Source organism: Caloenas nicobarica, chromosome 18 (genome assembly GCF_036013445.1).
Source record: "Caloenas nicobarica isolate bCalNic1 chromosome 18, bCalNic1.hap1, whole genome shotgun sequence".
In the NCBI taxonomy this organism is placed as follows: Eukaryota; Metazoa; Chordata; class Aves; order Columbiformes; family Columbidae; genus Caloenas; species Caloenas nicobarica.
The window spans coordinates 1419297-1438282 of NC_088262.1; the positions used below are offsets into that span (position 1 = coordinate 1419297).

Consider the following 18986-nt stretch of genomic DNA (forward strand, 5'->3'; position numbering starts at 1 on the left):
TGATGGTGCAGAAGAGCTTCCATTCTTGCTCCCTTCGTGCATTATCCAAGTCGGATCACGATGCTGAAGTTCCCGTCTTTCCTCACTGTGTCGTCATCCGGGTTTTGCTGGAAAACGCTTGTATTTCTAGCTGCTCGTGAGATGAGGTGCAGAGCTGCCGGTGTGGCCGCTGGGCTGGGTCTCCCTCTCCCCGGGGATTTCAAGGCGAGCACCTCGTCGGTACATCTTGTAATTGCTGGGTTAATGGAGGTGAAAGCGCCCTGATTAAACTGCAGTAGAGAGCAGATAGCAAATATGTGATTAGTATTAATAGCGCTGGTCAGACTATATTATGCAAATGATGGGAGACTAGACAATTTAGTTATTCATCTTTAACCTTTACTTTTGTTTAATATGACCTTACCCACCCAGGCTCTCGTTACCGGCTCTGGCTGTTCGGTAGAAGTTCATTTATTCAATCCAACAGCTACTCCTGTGTTCCTGGACCTTCCTCCTCGCGGGTGCTCCCGGGGTTCCCAGCCCTGCCAGGGGATGGGGACATGGGGTCCTGATCCCCGTGTTTCGGGTAGAGCTGGTTACACCAGGTTGTACAGCTGCTGCCGTGGGACGTGGGACATGGTCGCTTCTGTCAGCTCTGTGGTTTTCTGGCTTTTTTTTCTTTTTCTTTTTTTTTTTTGCCTATGCAAATAAAGGCTCTGGTGCATCCTTGAGTCACGTCTGGTTTTCAAAGCCGTGTCCAGGTTGACGGGAATCGCTCGCGGGAGCAGCGTGGTCCTGCGGGGTGTCTGCTTGGATTCCCCGCAGCCTGGATGGACAGCTGGACGGTGCTCGTTCTGGCCGTCCCTCTCTTCTTTCTGGAGGTCATAACTGGTGTAGGAATCCATTCCAAGCGAGCTGGAACTTTCATTGGGCCATCTGGACAAGTCCCACTGACCTGGGTGGCTGTGAGCGTAGTGTCTCATTTGATGCTCAGAGGGGTTCAGTTTTGAACAAACTATTTCCCCTGCAGACTCAATCCCCACCGAAGCCGTGGTACCGCACTGCAAACTAAACTTGTGCAGAGATCAGCCCTGCGGCTCGACCCTCTGGCAGCAGCGAGTGTCCCGCCTGTCTCTGGTCTGCTCCGGGTTGGCTTTGGAGGGAGCTGTGTTTATGGAATCCCGTGTTTTTGCGTTGTTCATGGAATTGCGTTTCCTTGCGTTCATGGAATTGCGTTTCCTTGCGTTCATGGAATTGCGTTTCCTTGCGTTCATGGAATAGCATTTCTTTGTGGAATTGCATTTTTTGCTGTTAATGCACCTGAATTTTGGCTTTCCCTCTTCAGCCTGGTGCTTTTGGCCCACAGCTCTTCCTAACCCTGCTCTTGATGTTTCTGCTGGAAGTGTACATTTTAATCAAACAACTAGACGGTGTGTAGAGAGAAGGGGAAACCCAAAGGACGTGTGTCCCTGCAGCCGTGACGTGTGCCCCGATCGGCTCCCCGAGCACACAGATGCTGGAGCAGCCCCCAGGGATGGAAGTGGGAGGAGGCTGATGGGGAGATGTGGGACAGACCTGACGTGTCTCTCTTGCCTTGCAGGGTTTCAGCGGACCCCCCCACGCGGCGTTTGCCTTGAGCTGCGACCAACGAGTGGTAAAAGAGAAATATGAGCCCGACCCTGCCCATGGCCTGGCCTACGAGAGCGAGCTGTCCATCCGGATAGGTAGAGCTGGGCTGCACCCAGGCAAGCATCCTGTCATATACCCACGGCACGGGGCGCGGGGAAAGCCCCCCGCTTAAACTGGCACCTAGACTGTCATGTATGTGATTGAAATTGGATTGGTTTTGACACGTGCATGCAAAGTGCACCTTCCCTTCCCTCTCTGGATCTGTCCTTCTGCCGGCTCCTCTTCCAAGAATCATTACTTGTGTTTCTACTTCAGTTCTCAAAACCGCTTGCACGGCTGTCTGTGCCTGTGAATTATTGATAATTAGATATCTCATTCACTGGGGAAATGAAATCATCAGCTTGGCTTGAGATAAGTTTATTTTCTGCGTGGGCGCAGTGAGCACTAACCCTGCCAAGCGCTGCCGTGTTGAGGGTACCCCGTGACACCGACCCTCGGTGCCCCCCTAATCGCAGCCTGGGACTGGCGGTCACGCTGTCACCCCTTGGCTTGGAGGTTAATAGGATTGTAGCTGCCAAAGCGTGGAATAAAATGTCTCGTTGGCAGCTATTTCCTCCTCAAATAGATTTTAAAGAAGTAATTTCTTGGTCAAGGCGGTGGCATCTGGTCAGATGCCCCCAGGTCCGAGGCGGGTGTGTGGGACGGGTGGTGGCCACCCCGACCCCCGCTGCTGGGGACGCGTCCAACGACTCAACACGATTTGCCGTTCCTCTGCTTCTCAGTAGACAAAGAAAATGTAATTTGGTGAATTAATGCTATTGCTCCTCTGCTTTTTCCTGGTTGGAGAGAAACCGAAATAGCGGTTTGCAATATCTCAAATACAATTGGGAGCAGATTGAGATGAAGAAATGATCCTTCTTTTTGCGAAGAATAGCACTTGCCTCTTAAATCAGGCTCTGTTATTTAACTGCATTGCTTAATTGCATGGTTCATAAAGTGTTTCGAATCCGTGGGGTTTTTCAGGACTCAAAATACCAGCTTGGATTTTTCCAAAGGGGTGGGAGGGAGTTTTGTGCCAGACTCGATGGGCTTTGGGTCCTGGGTGGCTTTTAGATGCTAGGGCAAGTGCAAGCATGAATACGGTTCCAGCCCCGCAGGCTCTAGGGCTGCTGCAGGGGGGTTGATATTTTTGTAAGGTGGAAAGAGTTTAATTCTATTCTTCAAGAAAATAGGTAGGCAGCCCTGCAATTTTCAGAAACTTTGGCTGCCGAGCCTTTGTGTTTTCATCTTCTCTTAGTTGCAAACAATAACAGTGCAAATGGTTTTGAGAATAGAAAATTTCCATTAGACTTTGTTATTTTTCCTCTCTCTTGGGAAATGGTATTAAGAATCTACAATACATTAATTCTTTTATTCTGTCTTGCTATATATATTTTTTTTTTTTTTTCTTACTGAAACGAACTCGGTATTTTCACAAGACTCCTCACGCCTTCCAAGAAAGCAGCTGCCCCAGCTCTGGGCACCGCTTGGCGCTCTGGGGAACGCTCTGGGAACAGAACGGGTATTTTCGAAGTCTAATGGGTGCTAAGTGGAATATTTCAGGCTTAATCACTGTTGAATCATTAACCCTTCCTTCATATTTACGTGTTTTAAAATTGCTTAAGCTGTGAAAACAACAACAAAAAAATCCCAAGGCAGCCGGCTGGGGTGTTTTGCGGTTGTTTTTGCTGGCTGGGGGGGTGGGAGCCTGCAGCTCTCCAGGGGCTTTGCTGTTAGAGGTTAATGTGTATTTAACGTGTATTTAACGTGGCTGTGTGAGAGGTTGGGAGCAGAAGCGACCGTGCGGTCCCGCTCAGGTGTTGGGATCCTTGTAGCCGCAATAAGCAAGCGAGGAGGTTTGGTTCAGACCCGTAGGAAGGGAGATGGAGGAAATGCAATGCTCACACCCATCCTTTATCTGCTCTGTTGATGGGAAAAAAATTCTCATTCAGCTTTTTCTCCCAGTCGGCAGCATGTTTGGGTGCCTCTCTTCTTGCCCATCACCACAAGTCTCTTGGTTTCCCACCACTTGTAAGCTGTTAGTAGCCGGGCTGGAGCCCCCTCTGTCCCCGCGTCCCTCTGCTCCTGCATCCCCCGGCTCCTCTCCCCACCGCGCTCACAGCCATCGATGCTGGATCCAAATCAGATTTGTAGGGGGTTTGCCAACAGCTGGCTGCCTCGCGGATGTGCGAAGCAAGACACACGTGTGCGCGTGAGAGATGGAGTACGGGCGGATTTGGTGTGAACTGCGGTGAAAAGTCTGTGTCTAGACTTGGTATTTGACGAGTGGGATAATCACTAGGCTTTAATTACTACAAAGGAAACAGAACCCAGCCTTGTCTTTAATGTGTCTGGGTAGGCGAGGGATGTAATCCGTATTTCTCTGCCTCCCTTGGGATGGAGCTGGGGAGGGTTAGTGGTCCCCCTGGGTGCAGGTGAAGGCCCCTCCAGCGCCGCGGAGGGCCCCTGGACCTCCCCGGGGGCAGCTCAGCTTGCCCGAGTTTGCAGATGTTAAGACCAGGGGAAATATTTTCAGCAGGGTCACCCTGGGACTGCACGGCCAGGTTTGACCCCTTAAATCGTAGCTACGTGCACGGTGTTCTTGGGTAGTTCTCAGAAAGGATTTACATACAGCATCGCACCTTGAAACCCGAGCTGTGACTCATGCTCCCGTCGGTTGTATATTCAACAGCGAGGCATGTTGATTCTTTATCGCGTCCTGGTGCCGAATGATTCACATCGCTCCAAATCAGATTACGGAGCGGAGTGGGAGGGCAGTGATGTTCCCCATCCTTCGCTCTCGCTTTAGCATCCTCGCTGCCCTAGGGCAGGTGGGAGATCTCGCTCCAGGGAGACACTTTCTCAGCGCCCCAGCGCAGAGGAGTTCACAGCGACGTGACTGGAAGATGCTCGGAATAAAATACCAAATGTTAGTTTGGTGCTCGGTTGGGAGCATCCTCAGCGGTTGGCACAGCTCTGGGGAGGTCAGAGTAGTAGTTTCTGAGTTGGCTGCTGACCCAAACCACAAGTGAACATCTGCTGAGGTGCCTGGTGACCAGCAGCATCGCTGCTCGCTCATCATCTGTCCCGGACACATGGGCGTCCGTGCCAAGGGGATGGGATGCGATTCTGGCATCGCGCTGCCAGTGCTGTTAACTCAGTTGTATTATTAAGGGGAATCAGGGTTCGATTTCAATGACTCTATTGGCTGTTGGTGAGGGGCGATTTAGGAAATGGTGCCGTGGCATTCCTGCGCAGACGTTCAGTGAGTGAATCCAGATGGGTTTAGTAATTGGAAAAAGATACTGGTGTTTGAAATAGTGTACTTAAGAAATGAAATTTCATTAAACTTGTTACTTAAATGAGCTGTGGGCTTTGGGGGCATCGTAGAGAAACCTCAGTACACAGAATTTGTATTTTTTTCTGTAAAATGCTGCAGTGTCGCGGGGGCTCAGGCACTGTTTCAGCAGGGGAGCGGGTGGGCTGGGGCAGCACCAGCACCAGACCCCGTGTGGGTCCGTCCTGCTGCGCTGCCCGAGACCCCTTTCAGCAGCATCATCCAGCTTCTGCTCTGATCTCCTACCTCCTCCCTGAGGCTGTCATTTTTTTCCATTTTTACTTTATTTTCCCCCTTCAAAGGAAGTTATCGTGTACCAGGGCTGCTGGAGTGGGCGCGCAGGCGAGGATGCAGACCCTGCACACGTAGCGTCTCTTTCATCAGCGCCCAGGCAGTTCACGTTCTGTAATGATGCGGTAAAGTTCTGATGAAAGGGAGGGCGGGAGCGGGGGAGATAAAAGAGGAGGTGAAACCCCTTGGGGACCAGCACAGAGAGGGCGAGAGCTGAGCTGCGGGTTCTGGTGCGTCAGGCAGCGTATGGCGATGGTTTATTCTGTCTCTGGTTGTGTCCTTGCAGCCAGAAAATTCAATTTTTACCCTGTTGCTGCTGGTGTACTGGCTGGTTTCAGAAAGTCCAGCCTCGTCCCAGGTTTTTGGGCTGCCCTGAGCTGTGTCTGCCCCGGTGCCAAGGGGAAAACTCCTCCGTAGAACAGCCAGTTCCCATCATAAAAGCATGAGCGGCTTGCTGACACCCTATAAATTTTCTCCTTGTTCCCTCCTTCCCCGAGCAGGAGCAGAGGCTGTGAAGGAGGGATGATGTTTAAAGCCTCTCCAGCCACGAAACTCGTCATGATTCATTGGGGTAATATTCAGCCTTGTGTGTGCATCCGAAAGGTTCATTAAGTCATTGCAACTTACATAACACGAGGCTCCTTCTGCATAATGGGGTGTTCACCAGTTTTAGGCGGTTCCAACTGTATTTGTAATAGTGTTGACACGTTCACACGGTGCTTGGTCCAGAAAACTGCTGCTTTCAGAAGACATCCATTCATTTTGAGTTTTAATAGCCAGGCTCGATGATGAACGCCTCTGGCAATGTCTGTATTGATTTAAAAACATCCTAATGCCCCTCTCTAGAGTGTTTCAAATGGGTATTGACCATCTTTGTCAGGCTGGGTTCTGTGGCTGGTTTTTATAGTCATGACTAAACGTGAATTTATATACGTGGAGTTTCAAAAAAATAAATAAAACGGGAGAACATAGTCCCTTATAAACCAATGAAATGCATTCTTCATACGTAGATCTGTATCCCCTGTGTTCTGGTTGCAGCCCTGCTCCTTGGATTAGGAATTTTGACTTTAGAGGGCTGAATTAAACCTGGTGGTTTGTTCTCCTTTGCTCTTGGCCGGTGTTGTCACTGGGTGTAAACTTCTTCCTCTCTTCTGCTTTCCAAGATGCACGTAAAAACATCTTCCCTGCAGCAGCACCGGCGAAATGACTGCCTGATTCCTCGGGTGCGTTTTGCTTTTCAAGATGCTCTCGAGTTAGCAGTAGGTCTTCAGAGGGTTCAGCTGCCCTTGGAAGAGGAGGAGAGGTCTTGAGATGGGGTTGGAAGGTTGTCAGACCCTTGGAAGAGGAGGAGAGGTCTTGAGATGGGGTTGGAAGGTTGTCAGACCCTTGGAAGAGGAGGAGAGGTCTTGAGATGGGGTTGGAAGGTTGTCAGACCCTTGGAAGAGGAGGAGAGGTCTTGAGATGGGGTTGGAAGGTTGTCAGACCCTTGGAAGAGGAGAAGTCTTGAGGTGGAAGCTGTCAGAGGTTGGGGGCGCTTGAGGCTCCTCAGGATAAGTCTGGTGTGACATTCGGTAGCTTTGTCCTTTGCTTTGCTCTCAGTTGAACAGCGCTGTAACGAGCGTGAGAGCTGCTGGCAAGTGTGGGCAGCTGCGTTATCTGCCCGTAGAGCCATGAGCTGCCTCCGCACTTGCTGCTTTTCATGACTGCTTAGACAAGGAGCAGCGCTGTGCCAAGAGGAAACAACGTCCCTCTCCGCCGGTGACATCTGCGCCTGTGAAATGTGCTCTTGGCATCTCGTCCCGCTTCCTGCTGTTCTTTGCAAGTGTTGTCTTTCATGGCTTCTTGTTAACGTGTCCTTTTCCTGGGCTCCATCCAGTGTCTTCCTAAATGAAATGCGGCCAGAAGGGCTTAGCCTAGCTGCAGGCTTCTCTGGTTTAAATCTGGCAGAGTTGCAGGAGAGCTACAGCCTGATTTCTGTCATCTCCCTTGCAAGACGGGGACCTGCGGGTGGCATTTGGGCTTTCCAAGGGGGATGGTGGGGGTGGAAGAGCCCAACACGAAGCTGGTTCGCAAGGGATTTGGTGTTCAGCAGCGCCGGTGGCGTTGCCAGAGGGTTGTGTTGTGCCCTGTGGGTGTTGCCACGGAGGGTGCAGGTGCCTCACAAGAGCTTTTGTCTGCCTTTGAAATGGCTTTTGTCTTTGAAATGGCTTTTGTCTTTGAAATGGCTTTTGTCTTTGAAATGGCTTTTGTCTTTGAAATGGCTTTTCCTGTAAGCCTCTTATCCCGACCAAGTCACCGCAGGCGCAGATTTACCAGCTTGAGGACATGGCTTTCCTGCTCTGCCATTTGCGGAGGGTCTAGCTGTGTTTTTTCGTGTAAAAATGAAGGTAGCGAGCAAAGAGAGCTGGGTGGGTTCCTCACCCAAAGCGCTCGGTGGCAGATGAGCAGGTGTCTGTCCCACCCGTGCGGGAGGCACAGGACGGGGGTGCCAGGGGGCAGGTGCCATTGTGTGACGTGAGGCTGCTGCTCTGCTCTGCACCTCCTTTTGTTTCAGAGCGATTTGTTCATCTACCAGGCTTATTAAAGCCTGCTGAGTGACACGGCGGTCGGAGCCACGCTCTGGAGTCGGGTCTGTCGGCAGCGCGGAGGCTGCGGAGAGGCTGCGGTGCTGCTCGTGGCCATTAATCAGAGGAGTCATTTCCCAAATTGAGCCTTGTTAACTCTGTGCAATATTATCAAGGAGCTTTAATTTCCTGGCTACACCTGACAACCTGTTAGGTCTTTTTAATTCTGCAGCTGTATAAAACAGGTTACTCAGAAACTCATTTCCAGCCTTGGCCTGGTGATGCCGGCAGCGCCGGCGGCTCCTGCGCGGTGCTCGGGGGGTGGCGATGGTGCTGGCGCTGTAATTAGTCCTGTAGTAATAACTCTTCTGATTTAGCAAGGTAATAGGGCATTAAAACGTGACCCCAGGAACATCTCCAGAGGTGGGTGTTGCATCAAACCCATGTCTTGCTGGCGTGGGGGGCTGGAATCCCGCGTTCCCGGTTCCAGGCTGGAGGGGGATTAGCACAAGCGACGTTTGGGAGAAACACCCTCTGCTGCAGCTGCAGCCAGGAAAACCTGAATTTCAGGGTTTATTAAACCGAGCTAACAATCGGTATCATTGCCTCTGGAGCGGCCGTTGTTTTGGCTTCGCTCAATAAGCGCAGTAATTCATTTATTTTCTAGCTATGGTTCTTTAGTTCGATGGGGGTGGGAATAATTTTTAGTCACCCCAAGGATACATTGGAGGAGGGAAATGAAAATCAGGAGCTCTAGCAGTCGCTCTGCGTTATGGCAGCAATATTGGCGGAGGAGCGATGCCAGGGCATGTACCATGAAGTGTGGGAAGGCCCTCGTCATTACCGTGAAGGAAAGGGAATAAACTGCATCAAAAAAAAAAAAAGAGCTATTCCCCACATTCAAACTTAAACAAACATTTTCAGGATAACGAAGTGTATAAAAAGCCATAGCCCAGCTGTGGCACTGGGGATTGAGCGTGGCCTCAGGAGCGTGATGGGGTTTGCAATGGATGGGAACAACCCCAAAACGGAGCCAGGGAGGGCACTGGCCCCCTGTGTTGGTGCACAGTATGGAGACAGATGCACATATATATTTATATATGTGTGTGTCTATATATTCATATGTATCTATTGTAATTGTGTGGTTCTGGTGACGCTCTCAGGTGACCTCTTCTCTGCGAGGTGGCCACCGAAGGATGTGTTTAGGGAACAGCCTGTGCTGCTTTGGGATTTTTTTATGGTTGCCCCGTGCCTGGCGCGCGGTGGGGACGGGCTGTGCCGGCAGCATCCCGCTCTGCCGCTGCTTCCCGCGGCTCTGAGCAATCCCAAACCTCCCCAGCAAAGCTGCTGCTCTCTGGGTGCAAAGAGGGGCACGGGATCCACAAAATGCGCTTTTATTGCCTAAAAGCGTGAAGCGCTTGTGCGGGGCTTTCTGCTTCTGCAAGGCTGCACAAACGGTTCCTGAGCTGCTGAGAGACGGCAAGAACTCGGTGGGCTGGCACCCCGTGTCCTGGCTGGGACCGCTGGGCGTCCGGGTGCTCGACTGCCTTGGTGGAGCTGAGCCCGCACCCCGGAGAGACGGATAAATTCAGACTTTGACCACGTTTGGGATTTGGAGCTGGTGGATCGGGGCTGGGAGCTCTTGGCGGGGTCTCCTGCACCGGAGGAGGCTCTGCCCGCTGGGTTTTGCTCTTGCACACCAGTTTGGCTCCAGTTTAAATCGCAGCTGGTCGCTGGAAAGCTGCTGGGGATGGAGCCCGTCCTGCTCGGGAGTCAGGAACCTTTTTTCCTTCTGAAGGCAGCGGGTTCGTTTTCCCTAATCACTGATTCTGCTTGATTTCTGCTAGTGATTTCTTTCCCATCTGATTTCAATTTCAACACATTTTCATTTCATTTCACTGTGTCCTGAGACAGTTGTTCATGTCCAGGCCTCTTTTTTATCCTTTTCCATGTGGTATATGGCACAGGATGATGAAATATGCCTTTTCACTAAAAATCAATGTTTTATTTCCTTCCCCTCACCAGGAAGCTTTTCCCAGATACAAATATTGATTGTTCAGATAAAAGCCAAGTTTACACTGTAATTGCTCTTTAAACCAGTGGGGTGGTGGGTTTACACTGTAATTGCTCTTTTAATCAGTGGGGTGGGTGGGTGCTGGGTGGGAGCCACGGGCCGGGGCTGCTCCTTGGACAAAGATGTTTAGAGGCACGCCAAGTGTTTGCCATCTGAAGTACTGCAAGAGTATTCTGAAGAATATTCTTTTCGGTGCCATCGGGGTGACTTCAGCAGCATTTTCTATTTTCAGGGTTATTTTCAGAGCACACACGTCCCAAGAGGTCGGCTGGGCGGGAGGGAAACGCTGCAGCTCCCAGGGCAGCGGGAACTGGTCCCATCGCTCCCAGCACTGGGGTGACCGTGGGTCCAAACCACGCCGGGGTTGGGGCGGGAGATGCCGCGCGGTCGCAGGGTGACTTTTACGTATTTGAAGGAAAAAGCTCTGCGAGGGGCAGAGGTAATGAGGGCTCTGCTCCTGCCTCGCGCTGAGTCCCTGCTGCCTAATAAGACAGAAGCTGTGATTGAAGCTTTGTTGCTGCCTGAACTTTTGCAATCGCTCTATTTAATTTGAATTTTTCAGCATCTAAAGAGAGGGAGCTCCTGCTGGTGCCGTTCCTGAGAAGCAAACCTGAACTGCAGAGCACCCCCCCTTCATCTGCCTGGCTCCTTGAAAGGGAGCACAGCTTTGCAGCAGCTGCCCTGCCTGCGATCTGCCCGCTGCTGCATCCCCAAACCTTCAGTGATGCCCAGGGGATGTGGCCAAAACTGTGTTTTGTGGCTGGGACACGGGCAGGGGGCAGGTGGGCACACCAGCAATCCCAGTCCGTGTGGTTACCAGGAGAACTGCCGGATAAATAACCCCAATTAGCGAGTGTCTTTCTGCTTTTCATGTAGGCACCGCCGGGCTGAAAGGACTTTTAGTTTCAAGCTGTGCTGTGTAATGGATGAGCTGCTCAGGGATCCCGTCTGTCACGTCACGTCCCTCGCAGCAGGCTGGTGTCAATGAGGGCTTTATCTCATCCCGAAACGGGGGCAAATAGCATTTGGGTGGGTTATTGTGGGGCTCGGGGCTGTTTTTCCCCTGGCAGCACAGAAATAGGCTGTTGGTGGCTGGAGCGGGTGCAGGACGCGGTGCCGTCCCCCCTGCACCGGGAGTCGCTTTGTCCAGGTTTGGATGCGGAACAGCCGCAGCGGATGGGCTGAGATCTCCAACAGGGCTTTTCCTGTCTTATCTTTCAGCAGGCTGTGGAAGCAGGAGGGTTGGTGGGACTGGAACAGCCCCAGCAGCCGGAGCAGGAGCCAAGCCTGGCAGCTGCTGCGAGGGAGCCGTGACGAGGACGCGGTCCCCGAGCGTCCCTGTCCCCTGGGACTGGGCTGGGCTGGGGGCACCGATGGCAGCAGGGCTTTGGCACTCAGCTTCTTGGGAGCTCTGCAGAAAAAGGTCTTTTATTTTTAATTTTTAGAGACTTGGTGGTTTCCCATCTGTATTTGTTGTAAGCTTAAACTAAACTAAATCTATTTTTTAAGCGGTGTTATCTGCAAGTCCCAAAGCTCAAGCTTATTCATTGCCATCTGTGTGTCTCCACGCAGCAGCCGAGCGCTCGCCGCGGGCCCCCGTTTCGTCCTGGCGGGTGATGCTCTCCCTGCACGTGCTGCTCGGCGGTAACTCGGACCTCGAGGGCATCTGGGGAGAGGGGGCGAAGCTGAGGCTGGTTCTCTTCAAAGCCCTGGGATGGATCTGCGGCAGCAGATGGTGCGAACCGCCTTGAAGTCAGTAGGAAATAGCGCTGAATTCGTAATGACGTGTGATTAAAATGATGCTTATTTATTTATTTTACTGCCAATGGGCGGTTCTGCTCTTTGTACGAGGGGCTCGGGCTGCCGTGGTGCTTTCCCTACAGGGGGGTGGTGGGAGCGATGCTCAGATTTAAAAACACTCATTAAAATATTTGTTAGGCTCTTTCCACCTGAGAGTCTCTCTCCAGTGTGGAAATGGGGACTGACCCCCAGTATCCCATCCTGGGAAGGTGCAATTTGTAGAGTAACATTTATTTTGAAGTTGCGCATCCTTTTCCTCGGCCCGTTTCGTGCCGCAGCCGTGCCGGGCTCGGGAGTATCGGCCATGCCCTGGAAGGTGCATCGCTGCTGGGAGTGAGAGCCCTGTGAAACGTCTGCTATTTTCTGCACCGCACCGTTTTTTTGGTGGTTTGGTTCCGGGGTTGTTCTCTGGGGCTGCTGGACCGGCCCCAGCATCGTGTCTCCGTGTGTCGGAGGCATCGGGGTCCGGCCGTGCGGGGGTCAGAAACCCTTCCCCTGGAAACGAGTTGTCTGGGAGGCTTAGTGCTGAGGGCTTTGCTGTGAAAAGGCAGATAAAGGCTGGTTAAACTCATCCCTTATTGAAATACTAGAGGAAAATTTAAGAAATAGATTTTTTTGTGTATGTGTGCGTGGTTCCCAGCTGAATTCCTGCGCCGTGGCGGAGGAAGGAGAGCTCAGCTGAGTCATCCCCGTCTTCCCACCCCAGGCTGCAAAAGATCGATTTGCTTTGGATTCAAAGGAGGAAAAAAGAGCCCAGCTCCTTCCCTGATGAACGCCGGTGGGGGTTCGCACCCCCCTTTTTTTTTGAGATTGATTTTTGAGAGGTATTTTGCTGCTCCTGGTGTCTGCCGAGCTGAGAGCAGCCCCCGGGAGACGGGGTCCTGCGGATCTTGTAAATGTTGAGGAGCAGAGATGAGGATGATGATGAGCACAGCGCTGTGCTCTGCGTGGCCAGGGCTGTGTGATAACCCTCTGCAGGGACACATGTGGATAAACCCCTGGGAAACTGGCCCGTCCTTGCTGCAGGGGGAGCGCAGGGGAATCCCAGTGCAAACTGGGATGGCTGGGCTGGGGCTGAAGGCTGCAGCCACACAGCCCGTTTCTGCTTAAGCTCTGCTAGAGGCGGGAGCTTTCATTTCCGAGATGTTCATCCCAGATCCATAAATTAGAAACTATCGAAGGAAAAAACTCCGTTTCGCAGCACAGCCCTGCGGGTCGAGCCTCGGTTTTGCTTTTCTGGTTTTACCCTAAGGACTGCCTAAAATAGGAGAATTAAAAATGTAGTAGCAGGCCAGATAGTGCTGTCATGCAGCAGCAAAAGCCTGGGATTCTTTCACTAAGGCGAGAAGGCATCTCCTGCTCCTCTGGCAGGGCGCAGTTCAAATCCGTTCTCTCCCCCTTCGGCGTCGCCCCGCTGCAGCGGACGGTTCCTCTGAAGTGGGAGAAACGAAATCTCGTGCTCTCCTTCCCGGGAGCTCGTTACACCCCAGCTAATGGGCATCGTTGAGGCTCGGAGCGGCCGCTGGGCTGGGAGCGTGCCTGGGGGTGCCGCTGGGAGCCGAGCCAGCGCTGCCGCCGCTGCTGGAAATCCGCTTTGTTTGCAAAAACCACTGTTGTTCTGCTGGAGTTCGTGTCTGTGGGCCGAGGGGGCGGCTGGGGTGTGCGATACTGTTGTGGTATCACACTCCCAAATTCACCCGTCCCTGCGGCAGGTGATGGGTCGTGCTCCTGGAGCCAGCCCCAGGGTTTGGTTTTGCCAGGAAAATGGGCAAAAATCCAATTTGCTTGTCCCTTTAGGAGGAGCCAGATTGGCCTCTGCACCCCTGGATTTGATAAGCTGTTGCTCTCAAATATCCCCTGCTCCTGATCTGCAAAAGAAAGGTGATAATTTGGGAAATATGCTGCTTGGAGAACAGTGTTAACAGTGCTAACAGTGTCTCTCAGCTGTGTCGCTTCCATCTCCGGTTAAACCTCTGGGCTCTAATGCATTTATTCATTGATTTTTATTTTCAAACAAATTTAAATAATTTGCAAAGAGAATTTCTCTAGCTGAAGTCACCGTCTCCTTGCTGGATAAAAAAGAGGAGCAGACAACTTTGGATAATGGATGTGCTAGAGTGAAAGACTAAGAGAAATAACGCAGAGCAAGAATTGAGCAGCTCATTTTCCTCATCTCTAGTTTGGCATCTTCAAAGCGCAGTAAAGGGATGTTGTGGTGAAAAGCAAGTGGCAATAACCGCTGTTCTGACATGGTGGCGTGGTCACGTTTGTACTGACGGCTGCTCCTGGCGACCGCGCGACATACGTTTCTGCTCGGTGGATTTCCATGCTTTCATTCTGCCCTAATTAAAAAAAAATAGCTCTAGAACGGGCAGGAGAGAAGCGCAGCGGGAAGACGGGCTGGGGTGTCGTGTGGCAATAAGAGCAGGTTGAGGTGTGCGTGGGGAGATGATGCCAAAGGCTCCTTGGGCAGGTGGCTCCTGGGCAGACGCGGCCGTGCCGGCGGGACCCGCGGTGCCGGTGGGACCCGCGGTGCCGGCGGGATCCGCGGTGCCGGTGGGACCCGCGGTGCCGGCGGCTCTGGTGAGCTGCGCTGCTGAGAGCAGGGTCAGCAAGATTGTCAGCTGAGCCCTGATTAAATAGCTCCCGATAAAAATTCCTGCTTTCTTTAAAAGCAGGTAACACGCTTATATTGCCTTTCCTCTCTTCAGAGATTCGCCGTGTCTGATCTTGCTCCGATCAGAAGCTGTGCCCTGCCGAAGATCGGAGATCTGAACGTAGCTCAGCCCTCTGAAATGAAGTGATTAAATTAACTCGAATGTGTAAAATTTCAGCATAAAATGATTCAGCGATGCACTTTATCTACTGGGAACTCTTTAAAGAGCTCTTGGAAGTTAGCATGAATTAGTTTGCTTAAGAGCACCTGGTGCATGTAATTACATTTAACATCGTGCTGGCATTCTCACCCAAGAAATTAATCTTTAAACACCACAAACGTCAAGGTTTTTGGCATTCCTCCTGCCTCCTGACATTAGGCAATCTGTGTCACCCGAGGGTGACAGCACCATGGCCTTGGCACCGCTGCGCGGCTGATCCACGTCACCTCCGTCCCCCGGGTTTGGGTCCTTCGCTGGGAAGCAGCCTTGGTGGCACCGCTCACCGCGCGGTCCCCTGCCTTAGCGGGGAGGTTTCCCCACCATTTCTGGGGCAGGAGCGTGGGGTGATGGGGTTGGGGTGGTTCCAGTGCTGGGATCTCCCTCCTGAGCGCCCCCCCTCGCGCCGCGGGGATCCCCCTCGGGTAGACAAAGAGGCCGCCGTGGCATCGGCGTTGCTCTGGACGGGGGTTCGGTGTCCGAGAGTGAACCCCCGCGGCTCTGGAGGAACAAGGTGCTGGTTTAACGCATCCAGTTGCGATTTACAAAGGGTTTGTTTGTCTGGGACAACTCTGGCCAACCTGTGCTGTTCCTTTATTGTATTTCTCCAGCGCCTTCCCCTCTGAACACTGCGTTATGGATTTATTTTCCCTTACAGAAGTTCACCCAAACGCATGCTGGCAGCTCTCTGGGGTGACCGGAGCTTTCCCGGGTGCAGGGATTACACGGCAGCTGGAAGGATCCCCAGCAGTGGGAGATAAAGCGGGGCAGCGATAATGTCTGTGCCTTGTGTGCCTGCATGTACGCGATTTCTTGGGCTGCTGGGGATAAACGGTGGCACAGAGAGGGCTGGAGCAGTAATTTCATGCGAGACTCGATGACGGATTGCTGGAGCAGTGGGGGAGATGTTTATGCATCAGGGTGAAGGTTTTTGGGGACAGAGGTGGTGTCTGCAGAGTGGGGGAGGCTGGGAAGGGAGGGAGCGGTGCAGCACCAGCAGGGATGCTCTGCAGCTATAGCCGTTGCAAGAAGGAGCTGCCCTGGGTCTCAGGGGAGCTCTGAAATTGTGCCGGGTCTCTTTTCAGGCCGGCTCGTTCCCGGTGTGAGGTTCGAGCCGGGGTGTGGGGGTATCGGGCTCCCCTTTGCTCTTTGGCAATGGGGGGCAGGAGGGAGTGGGCGCAGGGCAGGCTGACGCTCCAGCGTCCTCCTGGCTCCACATTTCAGACGGATCCTGGCAATAATGGTGTGTCTGAGAGCAAGTGGTAGTCAGTCATGCTGAATTAAACAACCTTTTATGAAAGCTCCTGTGCATGCTTGGATAAATGAAGGCGCCTAATAGACAGTGAGTCATGACACTCTATTTATCTTCCTCGCTGAAAGCCTGAGCAGATGCAGGGACCTCTTTTATCTGCCAGAAACACTGGAAAATGAATCTGTTACGTCCAGGGGGCTGCAGGGGTGAGATCATGCCGGCAGGCTGGGGTTGCAGTCACCGATGTGCACGTGGGTGGCACGGGCGTCCCATTCCGTCTCTGCCACAACACCCACTATGGTGGAGGGGTTGGTGGCCCTGGGCTCAGCTTGGGCACCTGGAACCTGGGCTCGAGCAGCCCAAGCTTTTGCTAGCAGTAAATAAATACTGTTTTTTAAAATACATCCTTATTTTGACCATAGTTGGAACAACTGTGAGGAGCTCCTTGCTCAGCAGCTTTGCTTTCTGTGTGCAGGCTTTCCAGGAGCTGGATTTTCCCTGCTTTTGGGGACTCATTCCTTGAAATGAAACCTTTTCCCTTGGCAGTTTAATTTCCAGCTCCTCTCACACTGTCAGACACGCTCAGAGCCCTGGGACTCGCGATGCTCCCCCCGCCTGTCCCAGCGCCCACGGAACGCGCTGCCTTCCCGCACCTGCCTGCAAAGGGAACAGCAGTCATCCCGCAAGAGGTGCTGCGCTTAATTACTTTGAGTAATTAAAACCTCTTCCGGAGGTGTTGGATCAGAGCTGCGTGCCGGCGTGGTGGCGGGGAGCAGATGCTCGCCAGCACCCGTCTGCTCTTTGGCATCCCGGCCCTTCTGCACTCCCTGAAATTCCTGCTGCAGCGGCACAAGGAGGACGAGGACAGCAAGGATCTGGAGGAATTTGGGAAGGGGACAAGCTCCCATGGCTCGCGGCTGGTGTGTGCGAGGAATAGCTTTGGTTATGTGTATCTACAATGTGATGGGTGCTCGGTGCTGGGGGGATGGACTCATGGCTCCTGTCCCAGGCACTGCCAGTAATCCTTGAAAAAAGCCTTGAAAAAAAGAAAAAGGGTGACGAAAGGTACCAGCCGTGTCCTCGGAAGGCAGCGAGCTGCCGCTGCGCAGCGGAGCGATGCGCGGGTGCTGCTGGGTGCGCGTGTCTGGCTCCGCTTCCCGGGGGCTGTGGCTGTTGGGTTTGATGCAATTTCTCTTCTGGGGCTTCCCCGTGGTTCAAAAAATGAAGGAAAATGAGAGGCCGGGGAGAAGCAGATGGTGCCCGGCGGTCCGTGTGCGGAGGGAGGGTGTCGCTGCCTTCTGTAGCCGTCAGATGAAGGAGGGATGCTCTGTGTCCCCGCTGTGTCCCCTGCCCAGGGTCCCTGCAGACCCCGGAGCTGCTCCCGCTGTCCCACGGCCGTGGGGTCCAATTCCTCGGCTCTGCAGCAAGAGGCGGATCCAGGGTGGATTTTGCAGAGTGGAAGCACCGATGGGACCCGCGTGCCACAGGATTGAAGCCCAACTGCCACAAAGCATTTGTTACATCTGCTTAAAGTTAATGGAGCATCGAGGGTTTATGAGACGAGCGGAGCGGGGAAGGGTTTGGGCTTGCGGAGATGTTAATAGCGTCACGCTCGCTGTGCAGGCAAGCGTTTGTGGAAGGGGCTGGGGCTGACTATCGGGCCTTTGGGAATTTTAGAAAATTTCCAAGTAATTTTGATTTATCTTGGCCATTAGGGGAGAGAATTTAACGTGCAATTATTTTTTGCACCTCAGGAAGGGCTGGCAACTCCTTGCCTTCTAATTTTCTTTAGCAAATGGTTCCCTCTTCCCCACCCCACCCCCAGACAAGGGGTCCGGCCGAGCTTGCTCAGCTCTGCGGCTTTTCATAGAGCAACTATAATGCATAACACAGATTTCCAGCCGCAAACGAGCAGGTGCTGGCAATAACGAGGGTGGTGTCTGGGGGCTCGGAGGAGCCGAGAGGAATTTGGCAGCACCGGGCCGGCGGCTGCTTTGCCATTACCTGTGCGCAGGGGTTGTGGTTGTAATGGATGTGGTAGAAATGGATGAGAGAGACGAAGACATCACTGGGTGGAGGCTTTTGAAATAAGAGTATTTGCTTTTCTTCCTTCGCCGTGTTCCTGTGCACATCAACACCAAACAACTTTTACAAATAATCAGCGAGCGATGCTTAACCATATCTTTTAATAAATCTATTGTGCATCTGTGCTTGGCACTGTCTCCCCGTCTCCCACACTTTAGAGGTGGGAGCTGGCAAATTTTTATGAATGATGGTGCTAATTCATCCCTTGCAAGTTTAATCTGAAGGAAGAAACCCTGACCTGGGACTCATGTTGCTGTGAGAGCCCCAAGATCCCTCCCTTGGTCACTGGCAGGTCCAGATCCCTTCTCAGTGACGCGGAGTCTTGTTGCAAAAATTTGATGGGGAAAAGATGGAGGAGGATTTTGGAGCCATAAGAGATTTTCCTTCCAGCGCCTTCAGCCAAGGGAGGCTCCAGGTTTCCATCAGGCACGGAGAAAGGAGGAGATGCTGGGATGCTGCCCATGAGAGCGTGTCTTGCCGGGGGTACTGGCTCCCTCCAGCCACCATCCCCGTGCCCCGGAGCTGGGCTGCAGGCTTGAATTAACACTAACCGGGGTGTCCGGCTGCCTGCGGGGCTCGCACGGGCTCCTCGCACAGAGAATTTGCTGGTGGGGATTGGAACAGCCCCAGCCCCGGCTCAGCAGCCGGGTTCAGCACATTTAATTTCAAGCATTTGTGAGCTGTGGTAGGAGAGAGGCAGGGCTAAAGCCGAGCCTAACTGGGGAGCAGGAGGGCTCTAAAGCAGATGCGAGAAGCTAGAGAGCTGCACAGGCTGCGGCTTGAATTTGGGAGCTAAAGTGCTGCAGTAAGGAGAGTTTTTCTGAGCACACTGAGTAAATAGTGTGTTCGTCTGTTTGTGTACCGCTTGTGGGTGCAATAAAGCTGAGCTCACGGCTAATGCAAACAGTTTTCATTAAGAAATAATCAAAAATAAAAAGCCATTTCACATGCTGATAAGAAGCCAGTTGGGTTTTATATTTCACCAGCAGTTTAAGCCATACTCCAAGCCATTTATCTTTTTCCAGTGCTGGCTGCAGAGGATATGAAAAATGCAGCAGGCTGC

At 52.7% G+C, this 18986-nt stretch overlaps 1 protein-coding gene across 1 annotated transcript in view; it reads left to right on the forward strand.

The window, feature by feature from the left end:
* Positions 1 to 18986, forward strand: part of SLC39A11 (solute carrier family 39 member 11) — a 77681-nt gene that overhangs the window by 21622 nt on the left and 37073 nt on the right. The window contains exon 5 of the mRNA XM_065648204.1: positions 1580 to 1724. Within this exon, the coding sequence (XP_065504276.1) occupies positions 1580 to 1724 (145 nt within the window). The remainder of the gene's footprint in view (positions 1 to 1579; positions 1725 to 18986) is intronic.